Raw genomic sequence first — 15,000 nt, 5'->3', positions numbered from 1 at the left:
CTGAAGGGTGTGGATAAAGTCCTGGATGAGGAAGGGTGGCTCCGCCTCCGCCTCAGTCGAGTTGTCATAGAAATACGCCCAGGCATTGTTGTCCCACATGGTGGACGCACTGGCCTCTCCTGGAACACAAACAAACAAACAAACACAAACACACGGTTTATTGATTTGCATAAACAAGACAAAGGAAGGAACATGAATACAGTGTAAACCGTTGTTGAAGTGTTTGCTGGAGAGGACAGTGCTTCTATATAAACCTCCTCCGTTAGGACATTCGATAATTAATCACAGAAAAGCATTAATGCCCTTCTTCACCTTATATTAGTGTTCTCCTCCTTCAACGTCCTGTCATTTAACACTGTAGTGTCTGACATAATGCCGTATGATATTTAGTTGAACTAATAGCGGTCAGAATGTACAAACACATGAGAAGCATAGAAACAGTGGAAAACAATACAAACAATATTATTAAAATTAAGATATATATTTTTTAAATCTAGTGTTCTGGGCCTCCCGAGTGGTGCAGCGGTCTCAGGTACTGCATCGCAGTGCTTGAGGCGTCACTACAGACCCGGGTTCTGTTCCATGCTGTGTCACAGCGGTCTAAGGTACTGCATCGAAGTGCATGAGGTGTCACTACAGACCCGGGTTCGGTCCCAGGCTGTGTCACAGCGGTCTAAGGTACTGCATCGCAGTGCTTGAGGCGTCACTACAGACCTGGGTTCGGTCCCAGGCTGTGTCACAGCGGTCTCAGGTACTGCATCGAAGTGCTTGAGGCGTCACTACAGACCCGGGTTCGGTCCCAGGCTGTGTCACAACCGGCTGTGATCGGGAATCCCATAGGACGGCACACAATTGACCCAGTGCCGTCTGGGTTAGGGGAAGGTTTGACAGGGCGGGTGGTTTTTACTTGGCTCACTGCGCTCTAGTGACTCCTTGTGGCGGGCCGGGGCGCCTGCAGGCTGTCTTCAGTTGGACTGCGTTTCCACTGACACATTGGTGCGACTGGCTTCCGGGTTAAGCGGGCGGGTGTTCAGAAGCGTTGTTTGGCGGGTCATGTTTCAGAGGACGCATGACTCGACCTTCGACCTCTCCCGAGCCCGTTGGGGAGTTGCAGCGATGAGAGAAGAAAAACGGGTAATTATTATTTATTTAAATCAACAACAAAAAAAGTGTGAAAGAATCAAGCTAGCGTTTTTCCCTCGCTCATTATCCCAGCTGTGATCAAAATCACGGAGCGAATGACTTTCAACTATTGTAACGTTCTTGGCGTAGGGTGGCCTGAATTGGGCAGGGGGTTGTGTAGGAGTTTAGGGACCAGGGTTATGGCCGTTGGCCTATACTTCGCTGGGCTCTCCAAGCCTCACTCCTCTGCGAGGGGAGGACACAGTGTGAATACTGAAGAGGTCTTTGGGACGCTCCTCCTCAGCCCTGAAGGATTTGTTCTTTAAAGATAGGAATAAAACGGGTTGACCAGCTGGCTTACTAAACTGTTAGCTGGTAGCTGTTAGCTGTTAGCTGTTAACTGGTAGCTGTTAGCTGGTAGCTGTTAGCTGTTAGCTGTTAGCTGTTAGCTGTTAGCTGTTAGCTGGTAGCTGTTAGCTGGTAGCTGTTAGCTGGTAGCTGGTAGCTGTTAGCTGGTAGCTGGTAGCTGGTAGCTGGTAGCTGTTAGCTCATAGCTGTTAGCTGGTAACTGGAAGCTGGTAACTGGTAGCTGGTAGCTGGTAGCTGTTAGCTGGAAGCTAGTAGCTGGAAGCTGGTAGCTGGAAGCTGGTAACTGGAAGCTGGAAGCTGGTAGCTGGGGCTCAATACGACAACTCAGTGTGAGGCAAGACTACTTTTGCTATATTAAAGTCATAAATCAGAAGATGGACTGGTGGAGGAAGAGAGGGAGGGAGTGAGGGAGTGAGCGAGGGAGGGAGGGAGGGAGTCAGAATCAGAGAGAATCAGAGAGGTGTGGGGGGGGCTGCCTTAATCAACTTCCGAAGGTGTTTCCTATGATGATGTTGTGTTGATATTAAAGGTGTTTCCTATGATGCTGTTGTGTTGATATTAAAGATGATGTTGTGTTGATATTAATGATGATGTTGTGTTGATATTAATGATGATGTTGTGTTGATATTAATGATGATGTTGTGTTGATATTAAAGGTGTTTCCTATGATGATGTTGTGTTGATATTAAAGGTGTGTTTCCTATGATGATGTTGTGTTGATATTAAAGATGATGTTGTGTTGATATTAATGATGATGTTGTGTTGATATTAATGATGATGTTGTGTTGATATTAAAGATGATGTTGTTTTGATATTAATGATGATGTTGTGTTGATATTAATGATGATGTTGTGTTGATATTAATGATGATGTTGTGTTGATATTAATGATGATGTTGTGTTGATATTAATGATGATGTTGTATTGATATTAATGATGATGTTGTGTTGATATTAAAGATGATGTTGTGTTGATATTAATGATGATGTTGTGTTGATATTAATGATGATGTTGTGTTGATATTAATGATGATGTTGTGTTGATATTAATGATGATGTTGTGTTGATATTAATGGTGTTTTACCTATGATGATGTTGTGTTGCTCTGGGGCTCCTGAGTGGGCGTTTCCCATCAGGTTGTCTTGGATCTGATAGGCTGCCAGGTCAAACAGATCCAAATAGTCTTCCACTGGGTAACGGTCATGGAACCCCTCACTCAGACGGATTATACCTGGAGGGAGGGAGGAGAGAGGGAGGGAGAGGGGGAGGGAGGGAGGAGAGAGGGAGGGGTGGGAGAGGGAGGCAGGTGGAGGGTGGAGGGGGAGAGGGAGGGAGGGGGGAAGGGGGGAAGGGAGAGAGGGAAGAGAGAGGGAGGGAGAAAGGGGAGGGGGGAGGGAGAGAGGGGAGAGGGAGGAGGGGAGATGGCACGTGGGGAGAGAGGGAGGGAGGGAACGGAGAGAGAACGATAGACAAAGAATGATAGAGAGAGAGAGAAACAGAAAAATAGAGGGAGAAAGCAACATTAGGAAATGTCTCCTCTCAAGTCCTTCATAGACACTAAAACCACTCAGCCTGTCTTCAGTTTTAGTCCAGGTCAAAGCACTACCTGACATGTTGTGCTTCACGTAAACCCACAGGGTCAGCTTGATCTATACAGGTACATGTTGTGCTTCACGTAAACCCACAGGGTCAGCTTGATCTATACAGGTACATGAGTCTGTTTCTCGTCACAGTGAATCAGAAGTACCAGACTGTAGCCTGAGCGCCAGTTTCACTGTTATCAACAGACTGATATGATTATACACCTAGGCTGTGTTCCAAATGGAATTACTTTCCCCTAGGTAGTGCACTACTTGTCCCCTAGGTAGTGCACTCCTTGTCCCCTAGGTAGTGCACTACTTTTGACAAGCGCCTATTGAGAATAGGGTTCCATTTGGGAGATATACATACAGTATAACACTACAGTTAGTTTTCCCCAGGATTAGAGGCTGAGCTCAGAATTAGAGACTATGTGGTTCGACAGTATAAACCACTACCCGATTACACAATAAACACCTTGGATTGTAAATCCTCACAACAACTGTAGGATTTCTCATCTACAGTGTCCCTGATTAACAATGATGGTATCCTGATGCTCGGTTGCAGTACACGGTCTTGTACACGGTCTTGTACACGATCTTGTTAGCAGGGTGACGGTATTGTCATGAGTCTTGTCCTGGAGGCAAAACTGAGCCAGATCCACTAGATGGGCCAGATGCAAACAGTAAAATGTCATTATCGTAGAGAGAGATGGAGAGAGGAATAGAGAGAGAGGGAGAGGAAGAGAGAGAGAGAGAGGAGAGAGAAGGAGAGGGAGAGAGAGAGAGGGAGAGAGGAAGAGAGGGAGAGAGAGAGAGAGAGAGAGGGGGAGAGAGAGAGGAAGAGGGAGAGGAAAAGAGAGAGAGAGAGAGGAGAGAAGGAGAGGGAGAGAGAGGGAGAGCGGAAGAGAGGGAGAGAGAGAGAGAGAGAGAGAGAGAGAGAGCGAGAGAGAGGGAGAGAGATAGGAAGATAGGGAGAGAGAGAGGGAAAGAGAGAGAGAGAGAGAGAGAGAGAGAGAGAGAGGAAGAGAGAGAGAAGGAAAAAGAGAGGGAAGGAGAGAGGGGGAGAGAGACAGAGAGGGAGAGCGAGACAGAGAGGGAGAGAGGGTTGGGGTGGGGGGAGAAAGGATGAGTATCACTAAATTCCTCTCGCCAAAAGCCGCAAATCTAATTTCCTGTTTTGAAGAGGTTTTTTTAAGTTCAGTTTCTTCTCATTGAGGTCAACTGGGATTTCACCATGACTCCCTGTTCTGTTTTCACGCACCTACTGTCACGACTTCCGCCGAGTTTGGCTCCCCTGCCTGTTCGAGCGGTGCTCGGCGGTCGTCGTCACCGTCCTACTAGCCACCATCGATCCCTTTTTCGTTTGTCTGTTGGTTTTGTCTTATTAGTTTCACCTGTGTGTATTTTAGTTTATTGACGTCCTTATTTATAGTAGGTTGTCCCGCCCTTGTTTCGTGCGGGATTGTTTTGGTTTCATGTATTTTAGTTATTACGTATTGTGCTATTTTGCTCCGATATCTCTTAATCCTGTGTTGGATTATTTCACCCGTGTTTTCGGGTTTTCAGTGTTTGTTCCGGAGAATAAAAACTATCGACTCACTGCACCTGCTCTCTGCGCTTGATTCCACCTACCTTGTGAATACGTGACAGAATCCCGCACCACCCATGGAATCAGCAGGAGCAGCCGCGTCTCCTCTCCCATCGATGGAGGAGAGAGTCCTCCACCACACCAGCGTGCTCCATCGGATTGGTTCTGCCATGGACCAAATGATGGAGAGGATGGATCGATGGGAGAGGAGTGGTCTTCCCACATCATCACCAGCACCCCCTTCTCCAGCACCTCCTGTTCCTGTGACCACATCTGGCTCCGGGGCTCTGCGGTTGACGCTCCCACGGGAGTATGACGGAACGGCGGCCGGGTGCCAGGGTTTCCTCCTTCAACTGGAGCTATACCTGGCTACCGTGCGTCCTGCTCCCTCTGGAGAGGAGAGCGTGAGCGCCCTCGTCTCCTGCTTGACTGGGCGAGCCCTCGAGTGGGCCAACGCAGTATGGAATGGCCCGGACTCGGCGAGGGATAATTACCCAGAGTTCACCCGCCGATTCCGAGCTGTTTTTGACCATCCACCGGAGGGTCGGGCGGCGGGTGAACGGCTGTTCCACCTGCGGCAGGAGACGAGGAGCGCTCAGGACTTTGCTCTCGAGTTCAGGACCCTGGCCGCAGGAGCAGGATGGAACGACAGGGCCTTGGTCGACCATTTCAGATGCAGTCTCAGGGAGGACGTCCGCAGGGAGCTGGCATGTCGGGACACCACCTGCACACTGGATGAGCTCATTGACTTGGCTATCCGTCTCGACAATCTGCTGGCTGCTCGCGGGCGTTCGGATCAGGCCCTGTCGTTTCCACTTCCCAGCCCTCCTGCCCCTATCCCTATGGAATTAGGAGGGGCAGCTTCGAGGGAGACCGGAGGAGGAGTGTCCTCCTGTACCAGTTGTGGTCGACGAGGGCACACGTCAGACCGGTGCTGGAGGAACTCGTCTGGGAGTCGGGATGGCAGGCGGAGCACTGCTCGATCACCCCAGGTGAGTAAGCACCAGACTCACTCAGAGCCTCCTGTCGGTCATGTGTATGTTTTGATTTCTTTCCCTGGGTTTTTCCCCTCTCTACAGCATAAGGCGCTAGTCGATTCAGGCGCAGCTGGGAATTTCATGGATCGTGGGCTTGCGTTAAGGCTAGGGATTCCCCTGGTGTTGGTAGATCAACCTTTCCCCGTGCACTCATTAGATAGCCGACCATTAGGGTCAGGAGTGATTAGGGAGGCTACGGTGCCACTGGACATGGTAACGCAGGGGGATCATAAGGAGCAGATTAGTCTGTTCCTTATAGATTCACCTGCGTTTCCGGTGGTGTTGGGGGTTCCCTGGTTAGCTCAACACAACCCGGTGATTTCCTGGCGACAGGGGGCTCTTAAGGGGTGGTCAGAGGAGTGTTCAGGTAGGTGTAGAGGAGTTGCCGTTGGTGCGACTACGGTGGAGAGTCCAGACCAAGTTTCCACCGTGCGCATTCCCTCTGAATATGCCGATTTGGCTATCGCCTTCAGTAAAAAGAAGGCGACCCAATTACCACCTCATCGTCGAGAGGACTGCGTGATAAACCTTCTGGAGAACGCTGCACTTCCTAGGAGTCACGTGTATCCATTGTCCCAGGAGGAGACGGTAGCGATGGAAACATACGTTGCTGAATCACTGAGACAGGGGTACATTCGGCCCTCCGCATCACCCGTCTCCTCGAGCTTCTTTTTTGTGAAGAAGAAGGATGGAGGTCTGCGTCCGTGCATTGATTATAGAGGTCTAAATTCCATCACAGTGGGGTTTAGTTACCCACTACCTCTCATCGCCACGGCGGTGGAATCATTTCACGGGGCGCGCTTCTTCACAAAACTGGACCTGAGGAGCGCGTATAATCTGGTGCGTATCAGGGGAGGGGATGAGTGGAAAACTGCATTCAGTACTACATCTGGTCATTATGAGTACCGCGTCATGCCATACGGGTTGAAGAATGCTCCAGCCGTTTTCCAATCCTTCGTAGACGAGATTCTCCGAGACCTGCTCGGGCAGGGAGTGGTAGTGTACATCGATGACATCTTGATCTATTCTGCCACACGCGCGGCGCATGTGTCTCTGGTGCGTAAGGTACTTGGGCGACTGCTGGAGCATGATCTGTATTGCAAGGCGGAGAAATGTGAGTTTTTCAAACAGTCCGTTTCCTTCCTGGGATATCGTATTTCCACCTCTGGGGTGGTGATGGAGGATAACCGCGTTACCGCCGTGCGTAATTGGCCGACTCCGACCACGGTGAAAGAGGTGCAGCGGTTTTTAGGGTTTGCCAATTACTACCGGAGGTTCATCCGGGGTTTTGGTCAGGTAGCTGCTCCCATCACCTCGCTGCTGAAGGGAGGACCGGTGCGCTTGCGCTGGTCAGCAGAGGCGGGCAGAGCATTCACTCGTTTGAAGGAGCTGTTCACCAATGCACCCGTGTTGGCGCATCCGGACCCCTCTTTAGCGTTCATAGTGGAGGTGGATGCGTCCGAGGCTGGGGTCGGAGCCGTGCTGTCCCAACGCTCGGGCGTGCCACCCAAACTTCGCCCTTGTGCTTTTTTTTCGAGCAAGCTCAGCCCAGCGGAGCGAAACTATGATGTGGGGGACCGGGAGTTGTTAGCTGTAGTCAAGGCTCTGAAGGTGTGGAGACATTGGCTTGAGGGGGCTAAACACCCCTTTCTCATCTGGACTGACCATCGTAATCTCGAGTATATCCGGGCAGCGAAGAGAATGAATCCACGTCAGGCTAGATGGGCCATGTTTTTTACCAGATTCCGGTTTACCCTCTCATACCGGCCCGGCTCCAAAAACACCAAGGCCGACGCGCTGTCCCGCCTCTATGATACCGAGGAGCGGCCCGTTGAGCTAACTCCCATCATTTCACCGTCATGTCTCGTGGCACCGGTGGTATGGGAGGTGGACGCAGAGATAGAGGAGGCCTCACGGTCAGAGCCGGCCCCCCCCAACTGTCCGGTAGGAACCCAGTACGTACCGAGGGGGGTCCGGGACAAGCTGATTCGGTGGGCTCATACTCTCCCCTCCTCGGGTCATCCGGGCATCGAGAGGACAGTGCGGAGTCTGAGAGGGAGATACTGGTGGCCCACGCTAGCTAAAGACGTGAGATTTTATGTCTCCTCCTGCTCCGTGTGTGCTCAGAGTAAGGCTCCTCGGCACTTGCCTAGAGGGAAATTACAACCCCTCCCCGTTCCACAACGGCCGTGGACACACTTATCGGTGGACTTTCTTACCGACCTTCCCCCGTCCCAGGGAAGTACTACAATCCTGGTCGTTGTGGATCGGTTTTCTAAGTCCTGTCGTCTCATCCCGTTGCCCGGTCTCCCTACGGCCCTGCAGACTGCTGAGGCCTTGTTTACCCATGTCTTCCGGCACTATGGGGTGCCTGAGGACATCGTTTCTGATCGGGGTCCCCAATTCACGTCCAGAGTATGGAGGGCGTTTATGGAGAGACTGGGGGTCTCGGTCAGCTTAACCTCAGGTTTTCACCCCGAGAGTAATGGGCAGGTGGAGCGCGTAAATCAAGAGGTGGGCAGGTTTCTGCGGTCCTATTGCCGGGACCGGCCTGGTGAGTGGGCAAGGTATGTTCCCTGGGCTGAACTAGCTCAGAACTCCCTACGCCACTCCTCAACTAACTTGTCTCCTTTTGAGTGTGTGCTAGGTTACCAGCCGGTCCTGGCTCCATGGCATCAGAGCCAGACCGAGGCCCCTGCGGTGGAGGAATGGGTACAGCGCTCCAAGGACACATGGAAAGCCGTTCAGGACTCACTACGGTTAGCGGGCGAACGGCAGAAGAGGAGCGCTGACCAACACCGCAGTGAGGCCCCCGTGTTTACACCGGGGGACAGGGTCTGGCTCTCGACCCGGAACCTGTCCCTCCGCCTGCCCTGTCGGAAGCTGGGGCCGCAGTGTGTGGGGCCGTTTAAAGTCCTGAGGAGAATAAACGAGGTGTGTTACAGGTTACAACTTCCTAGGTATTACCGTATTAACCCCTCGTTTCATGTGTCTCTCCTCAGGCCGGTGGTGGCTGGTCCCCTGCAAGAAGGTGAGGTGCCTGAGGTCCCTCCGCCCCCCCTGGACATCGAGGGGTCCCCGGCGTACACAGTTCGGGGCATTCTGGATTCGAGACGCCGGGTGGGGGGCCTACAGTACCTCGTGGACTGGGAGGGGTACGGTCCGGAGGAGAGATGCTGGGTTCCGGTGAGGGACATTTTGGACCCTTCTCTCCTGAGTGATTTCCACCGCCTCCACCCGGATCGCCCAGCACCTCGTCCTCCGGGTCGTCCTCGAGGACGGTGGCGGCGCGCTGCGGGGGCCGCGCGTCAGGGGGGGGGTACTGTCACGACTTCCGCCGAGTTTGGCTCCCCTGCCTGTTCGAGCGGTGCTCGGCGGTCGTCGTCACCGTCCTACTAGCCACCATCGATCCCTTTTTCGTTTGTCTGTTGGTTTTGTCTTATTAGTTTCACCTGTGTGTATTTTAGTTTATTGACGTCCTTATTTATAGTAGGTTGTCCCGCCCTTGTTTCGTGCGGGATTGTTTTGGTTTCATGTATTTTAGTTATTACGTATTGTGCTATTTTGCTCCGATATCTCTTAATCCTGTGTTGGATTATTTCACCCGTGTTTTCGGGTTTTCAGTGTTTGTTCCGGAGAATAAAAACTATCGACTCACTGCACCTGCTCTCTGCGCTTGATTCCACCTACCTTGTGAATACGTGACACCTACAACTTCCCATATAGTCCCATCTGTGGCGGCTGCTAGCCTTACGGAGGCACATGGCAAGAACAGCACATGACAGAGTATTACACAGAGTGATGAACTCAACACATTCCTCAACGTCCCCGGATGGGGATAACAGGTTATTAAATCTGTGTGTGTTCATAACTTCCACCTCTACATATATATATATACACACACACACACACACACACACGCACACACACACACACACACACACACACACACACACACACACACAGTTGGATTTGTACTGTAGCATTTGACAGGATATCTAATGGTGCAATACCATCACAACAGGAAACAGGGAACCGTTGGTTAATTTATACTCCACACACACACACACACCTGCACGGCACATACACACCCATACACCCACGCCCCCCAGCAGATACTCTTATCCAGAGCAACACACACACACCTGCACGGCACACTGCAATAGAGCTTCAAGGACTAATGGCTCTGTCAGTTTGTAGTGGCTTTGGCCACATCCCCAACGTAAGGTCAGGGTCGGCTCTAGCCTTTTGGGGGCCCTAAGAAAATGTTTGTTTGGGGGGGCCCCCCATCTCACAGCAAAACATTTTAATGGCCCCCCTCTTGATGGTGGAAAGAAACCTTTACGTTTTAAAGCAAATATCCTGCAATTCTACTGGAGGCCAGGGCCCCTGGAGATCAGGGCCCCTGGAAGTCAGGCCCCTGGAAGTCAGGCCCCTGGAGGTCAGGGCCCCTGGAGGTCAGGGCCCCCCGGTCGGTATTCGGCTGTTGGAAGGACCAAGGTGCAGCGTGGTACCTGTTTATACTTTGTTTTTAACTGAAAAGAGAACGAACGAAGAGCCAGTCCTGTCAGGTGCAGAAAGACACAGAAAACAGAAAACAACTACCCACAAAAACCCTGTGGGAAAAAGCTACCTAAGTATGGTTCCCAGTCAGAGACAACGATGTCCCTGATTGGGAACCATACCCGGCCAAAAAAAAAGAAAAAAAAGAACATAGAACGCTAGGGTGTGACATTTCGGCCATAATTACTACATGTTTAAGTGTAAAAAAATTAAATTGTTGTCCTCATTAATCTACACACCATATCCCACAGTGACTAAGCAAAAACTGTTTTTTAGAAATGTTTGCAAATTTATGAAAAAAAAGCTAAATACCTTATTTACATAAGGAGACTAGTCAGGATCGAGGGAAAGATAAACGGAGCAAAGTACAGAAAGATCCTTGATGAAAACCTGCTCCAGAGCACTCAGGACCTCAGACTGGGGTGAAGGTTCGCCTTCCAACAGGACAACGACCCTAAACACACAGCCAAGACAATGCAGGAGTGGCTTCGGGACAAGTCTCTGAATGTCCTCGAGTGGCCCAGCCAGAGCCCGGACTTGAACCCGATCGAACATCTCTGGAGAGACCTGAAAATAGCTGTGCAGCAACACTCCCCATCCAACCTGACAGAGCTTGAGAGGATCTGCAGAGAAGAATGGTAGAAACTCCCCAAATACAGGTGTGCCAAGCTTGCCAAGCTTGTAGCGTCCTACCCAAGAAGACTCAAGGCTGTAATAGCTGCCAAAGGTGCTTCAACAAAGTACTGAGTAAAGGGTCTGAATACTTATGCAAATGTGATATTTAACTTTATTATTTTTTATAACTTTGCAAAAATGTCTAAAAACCTGTTTTTGCTTTGATAATATGGGGTATTGTGATGTCATTATGGTGTATTGTGATGTCATTATGGGGTATTCTGATGTCATTATGGGGTATTGTGATGTTATTATGGGGTATTCTGATGTCATTATGGGGTATTGTGATGTCATTATGGGGTATTCTGATGTCATTATGGGGTATTCTGATGTTATTATGGGGTGTTGTGATGTCATTATGGGGTATTGTGTTGTCATTATGGGGTATTGTGATGTCATTATGGGGTATTGTGATGTCATCAAATACCCTGTCAAATACCCTGTAAAATACCCTGTCAAATACCCTGTCAAATACCCTGTAAAATACCCTGTCAAATACTTTGTAAAATACCCTGTCAAATACTTTGTAAAATACCCTGTAAAATACCCTGTCAAATACCCTGTAAAATACCCTGTAAAATACTTTGTAAAATACCCTGTCAAATACCCTGTAAAATACCCTGTCAAATACCCTGTAAAATACCCTGTCAAATACTATGTAAAATACCCTGTCAAATCCCCTGTAAAATACCCTGTAAAATACCATGTAAAATACCCTGTCAAATACTTTGTAAAATACCCTGTAAAATACCATGTCAAATACCCTGTAAAATACCCTGTAAAATACTTTGTAAAATACCCTGTCAAATACCCTGTCAAATACCCTGTCAAATACCCTGTCAAATACCATGTAAAATACCCTGTAAAATACCCTGTAAAATACCATGTAAAATACCCTGTAAAATACCCTGTCAAATTCCCTGTCAAATACCCTGTAAAATACCCTGTCAAATACCCTGTCAAATACCCTGTCAAATACCATGTAAAATACCCTGTCAAATACTTTGTAAAATACCCTGTCAAATACTTTGTAAAATACCCTGTAAAATACCCTGTCAAATACCCTGTAAAATACCCTGTAAAATACTTTGTAAAATACCCTGTCAAATACCCTGTCAAATACCATGTAAAATACCCTGTCAAATACCCTGTAAAATACCCTGTAAAATACCCTGTAAAATACCCTGTAAAATACCCTGTCAAACACCCTGTAAAATACCCTGTCAAATACCCTGTAAAATACCCTGTCAAATACCCTGTCAAATACCCTGTCAAATACCCTGTAAAATACCCTGTAAAATACCCTGTAAAATACCCTGTAAAATACCATGTAAAATACCCTGTCAAATACCCTGTAAAACACCCTGTAAAATACCCTGTCAAATACCCTGTCAAATACCCTGTCAAATACCCTGTCAAATACCCTGTCAAATACCCTGTAAAATACCCTGTAAAATACCCTGTCAAATACCATGTAAAATACCCTGTCAAATACCCTGTCAAATATCCTGTCAAATACCCTGTAAAATACCCTGTCAAATACCCTGTAAAATACCCTGTCAAAGACCCTGTCAAATACCCTGTAAAATACCCTGTCAAATACTATGTAAAATACCCTGTCAAATACCCTGTCAAATACACTGTCAAATACCCTGTCAAATACCCTGTAAAATACCCTGTCAAATACCCTGTCAAATACTATGTAAAATACCCTGTAAAATACCCTGTCAAATACCCTGTCAAATACCCTGTAAAATACCCTGTAAAATACCTGGCAAATACCCTGTCAAATACCCTGTCAAATACCCTGTCAAATACCCTGTCAAATACCCTGTAAAACACCCTGTCAAATACCCTGTCAAATACCATGTAAAATACCCTGTAAAATACCCTGTCAAAGACCCTGTCAAAGACCCTGTCAAATACCCTGTAGAATACCCTGTCAAATACCCTGTAAAATACCCTGTAAAATACCCTGTAAAATATCCTGTGAAATACCCAGTAAAATACCCTGTAAAATACCCTGTCAAATACCCTGTCAAATACCACGTAAAATACATGTAAAATACCCTGTCAAATACCCTGTCAAATACCCTGTAAAATACCCTGTAAAACACCCTGTCAAATACCCTGTCAAAGACCCTGTAAAATACCCTGTAAAATACCCTGTAAAATATCCTGTGAAATACCCAGTAAAATACCCTGTAAAATACCCTGTCAAATACCCTGTCAAATACCACGTAAAATACATGTAAAATACCCTGTCAAATACCCTGTCAAATACCCTGTCAAATACCCTGTCAAATACCCTGTAAAATACCCTGTCAAATACCCTGTCAAATACCCTGTAAAATACCCTGTAAAATACCCTGTCAAATACCCTGTCAAAGACCCTGTCAAATACCCTGTAGAATACCCTGTCAAATACCCTGTCAAATACCCTGTCAAATACTATGTAAAATACCCTGTAAAATACCCTGTAAAATACCCTGTCAAATACCCTGTCAAATACTATGTAAAATACCCTGTAAAATACCATGTCAAATACCCTGTCAAATACCCTGTAAAATACCCTGTAAAATACCCTGTCAAATACCCTGTCAAATACCCTGTCAAATACCACGTAAAATACATGTAAAATACCCTGTCAAATACCCTGTCAAATACCCTGTAAAATACCCTGTAAAACACCCTGTCAAAGACCCTGTCAAAGACCCTGTCAAATACCCTGTAGAATACCCTGTCAAATACCCTGTCAAATACCCTGTAAAATACCCTGTAAAATACCCTGTAAAATACCCTGTAAAATACCCTGTAAAATACCCTGTAAAATACCCTGTCAAATACCCTGTCAAATACCCTGTAAAATACCCTGTCAAATACCCTGTCAAATACCCTGTAAAATACCCTGTAAAATACCCTGTCAAATACTATGTAAAATACCCTGTCAAATACCCTGTCAAATACCCTGTCAAATACCCTGTCAAATACCCTGTCAAATACCCTGTAAAATACCCTGTAAAATACCCTGTCAAATACCCTGTCAAATACCCTGTAAAACACCCTGTAAAATACCCTGTCAAAGACCCTGTCAAAGACCCTGTCAAATACCCTGTAGAATACCCTGTCAAATACCCTGTAAAATACCCTGTAAAATACCCTGTAAAATATCCTGTGAAATACCCAGTAAAATGCCCTGTAAAATACCCTGTCAAATACCCTGTCAAATACCACGTAAAATACATGTAAAATACCCTGTCAAATATCCTGTCAAATACCCTGTCAAATACCCTGTAAAATACCCTGTAAAACACCCTGTCAAATACCCTGTCAAAGACCCTGTAAAATACCCTGTCAAATACCCTGTAAAATACCCTGTAAAATACCCTGTAGAATACCCTGTCAAATACCCTGTAAAATATCCTGTCAAATACCCTGTCAAATACCATGTAAAATACCCTGTAAAACACCCTGTCAAATACCCTGTCAAATACCCTGTCAAATACCCTGTCAAATACCCTGTCAAATACCCTGTCAAATACCCTGTAAAATACCCTGTCAAATACCCTGTCAAATACCCTGTCAAATATCCTGTCAAATACCCTGTCAAATACCCTGTAAAATACCCTGTAAAATAACCTGTCAACTACCCTGTCAAATACCGTGTCAAATACCCTGTCAAATACCCTGTCAAATACCCTGTCAAATACCCTGTCAAATACCATGTAAAATACCCTGTAAAATACCCTGTAAAATACCCTGTCAAATACCCTGTAAAATACCCTGTAAAATACCCTGTCAAATACCCTGTCAAATACTATGTAAAATACCCTGTAAAATACCCTGTCAAATACTATGTAAAATACCCTGTAAAATACCCTGTCAAATACCCTGTCAAATACCCTGTCAAATAACCTGTCAAATACCCTGTCAAATACCTTGTCAAATACCCTGTAAAATACCCTGTCAAATACCCTGTCAAATACCCTGTAAAATACCCTGTAAAATACCCTGTCAAATACCCTATCAAATACCCTGTAAAATGCCCTGTCAAATACCCTGTCAAAT

At 47.2% G+C, this 15,000-nt stretch overlaps 1 protein-coding gene across 4 annotated transcripts in view; it reads right to left on the bottom strand.

The window, feature by feature from the left end:
* Positions 1–15,000, bottom strand: part of LOC139381703 (carbohydrate (N-acetylgalactosamine 4-sulfate 6-O) sulfotransferase 15) — a 138,182-nt gene that overhangs the window by 20,776 nt on the left and 102,406 nt on the right. For all 4 annotated transcript variants that reach the window (XM_071125421.1, XM_071125422.1, XM_071125424.1 and 1 more), the window contains exons 4-5: positions 2,574–2,720; positions 1–119 (exon numbers count right to left, since the gene is read on the bottom strand). The exon at positions 1–119 is cut by the window's left edge and continues 44 nt beyond it. In XM_071125421.1, coding sequence (XP_070981522.1) covers positions 1–119; positions 2,574–2,720 — 266 coding nt within the window. The remainder of the gene's footprint in view (positions 120–2,573; positions 2,721–15,000) is intronic.

Source organism: Oncorhynchus clarkii, chromosome 23 (assembly GCF_045791955.1).
Source record: "Oncorhynchus clarkii lewisi isolate Uvic-CL-2024 chromosome 23, UVic_Ocla_1.0, whole genome shotgun sequence".
Classification (NCBI taxonomy): Eukaryota; Metazoa; Chordata; class Actinopteri; order Salmoniformes; family Salmonidae; genus Oncorhynchus; species Oncorhynchus clarkii.
Note: the sequence above shows the minus strand (reverse complement) of the source record. Positions and strands in the feature narration are given on the sequence as shown.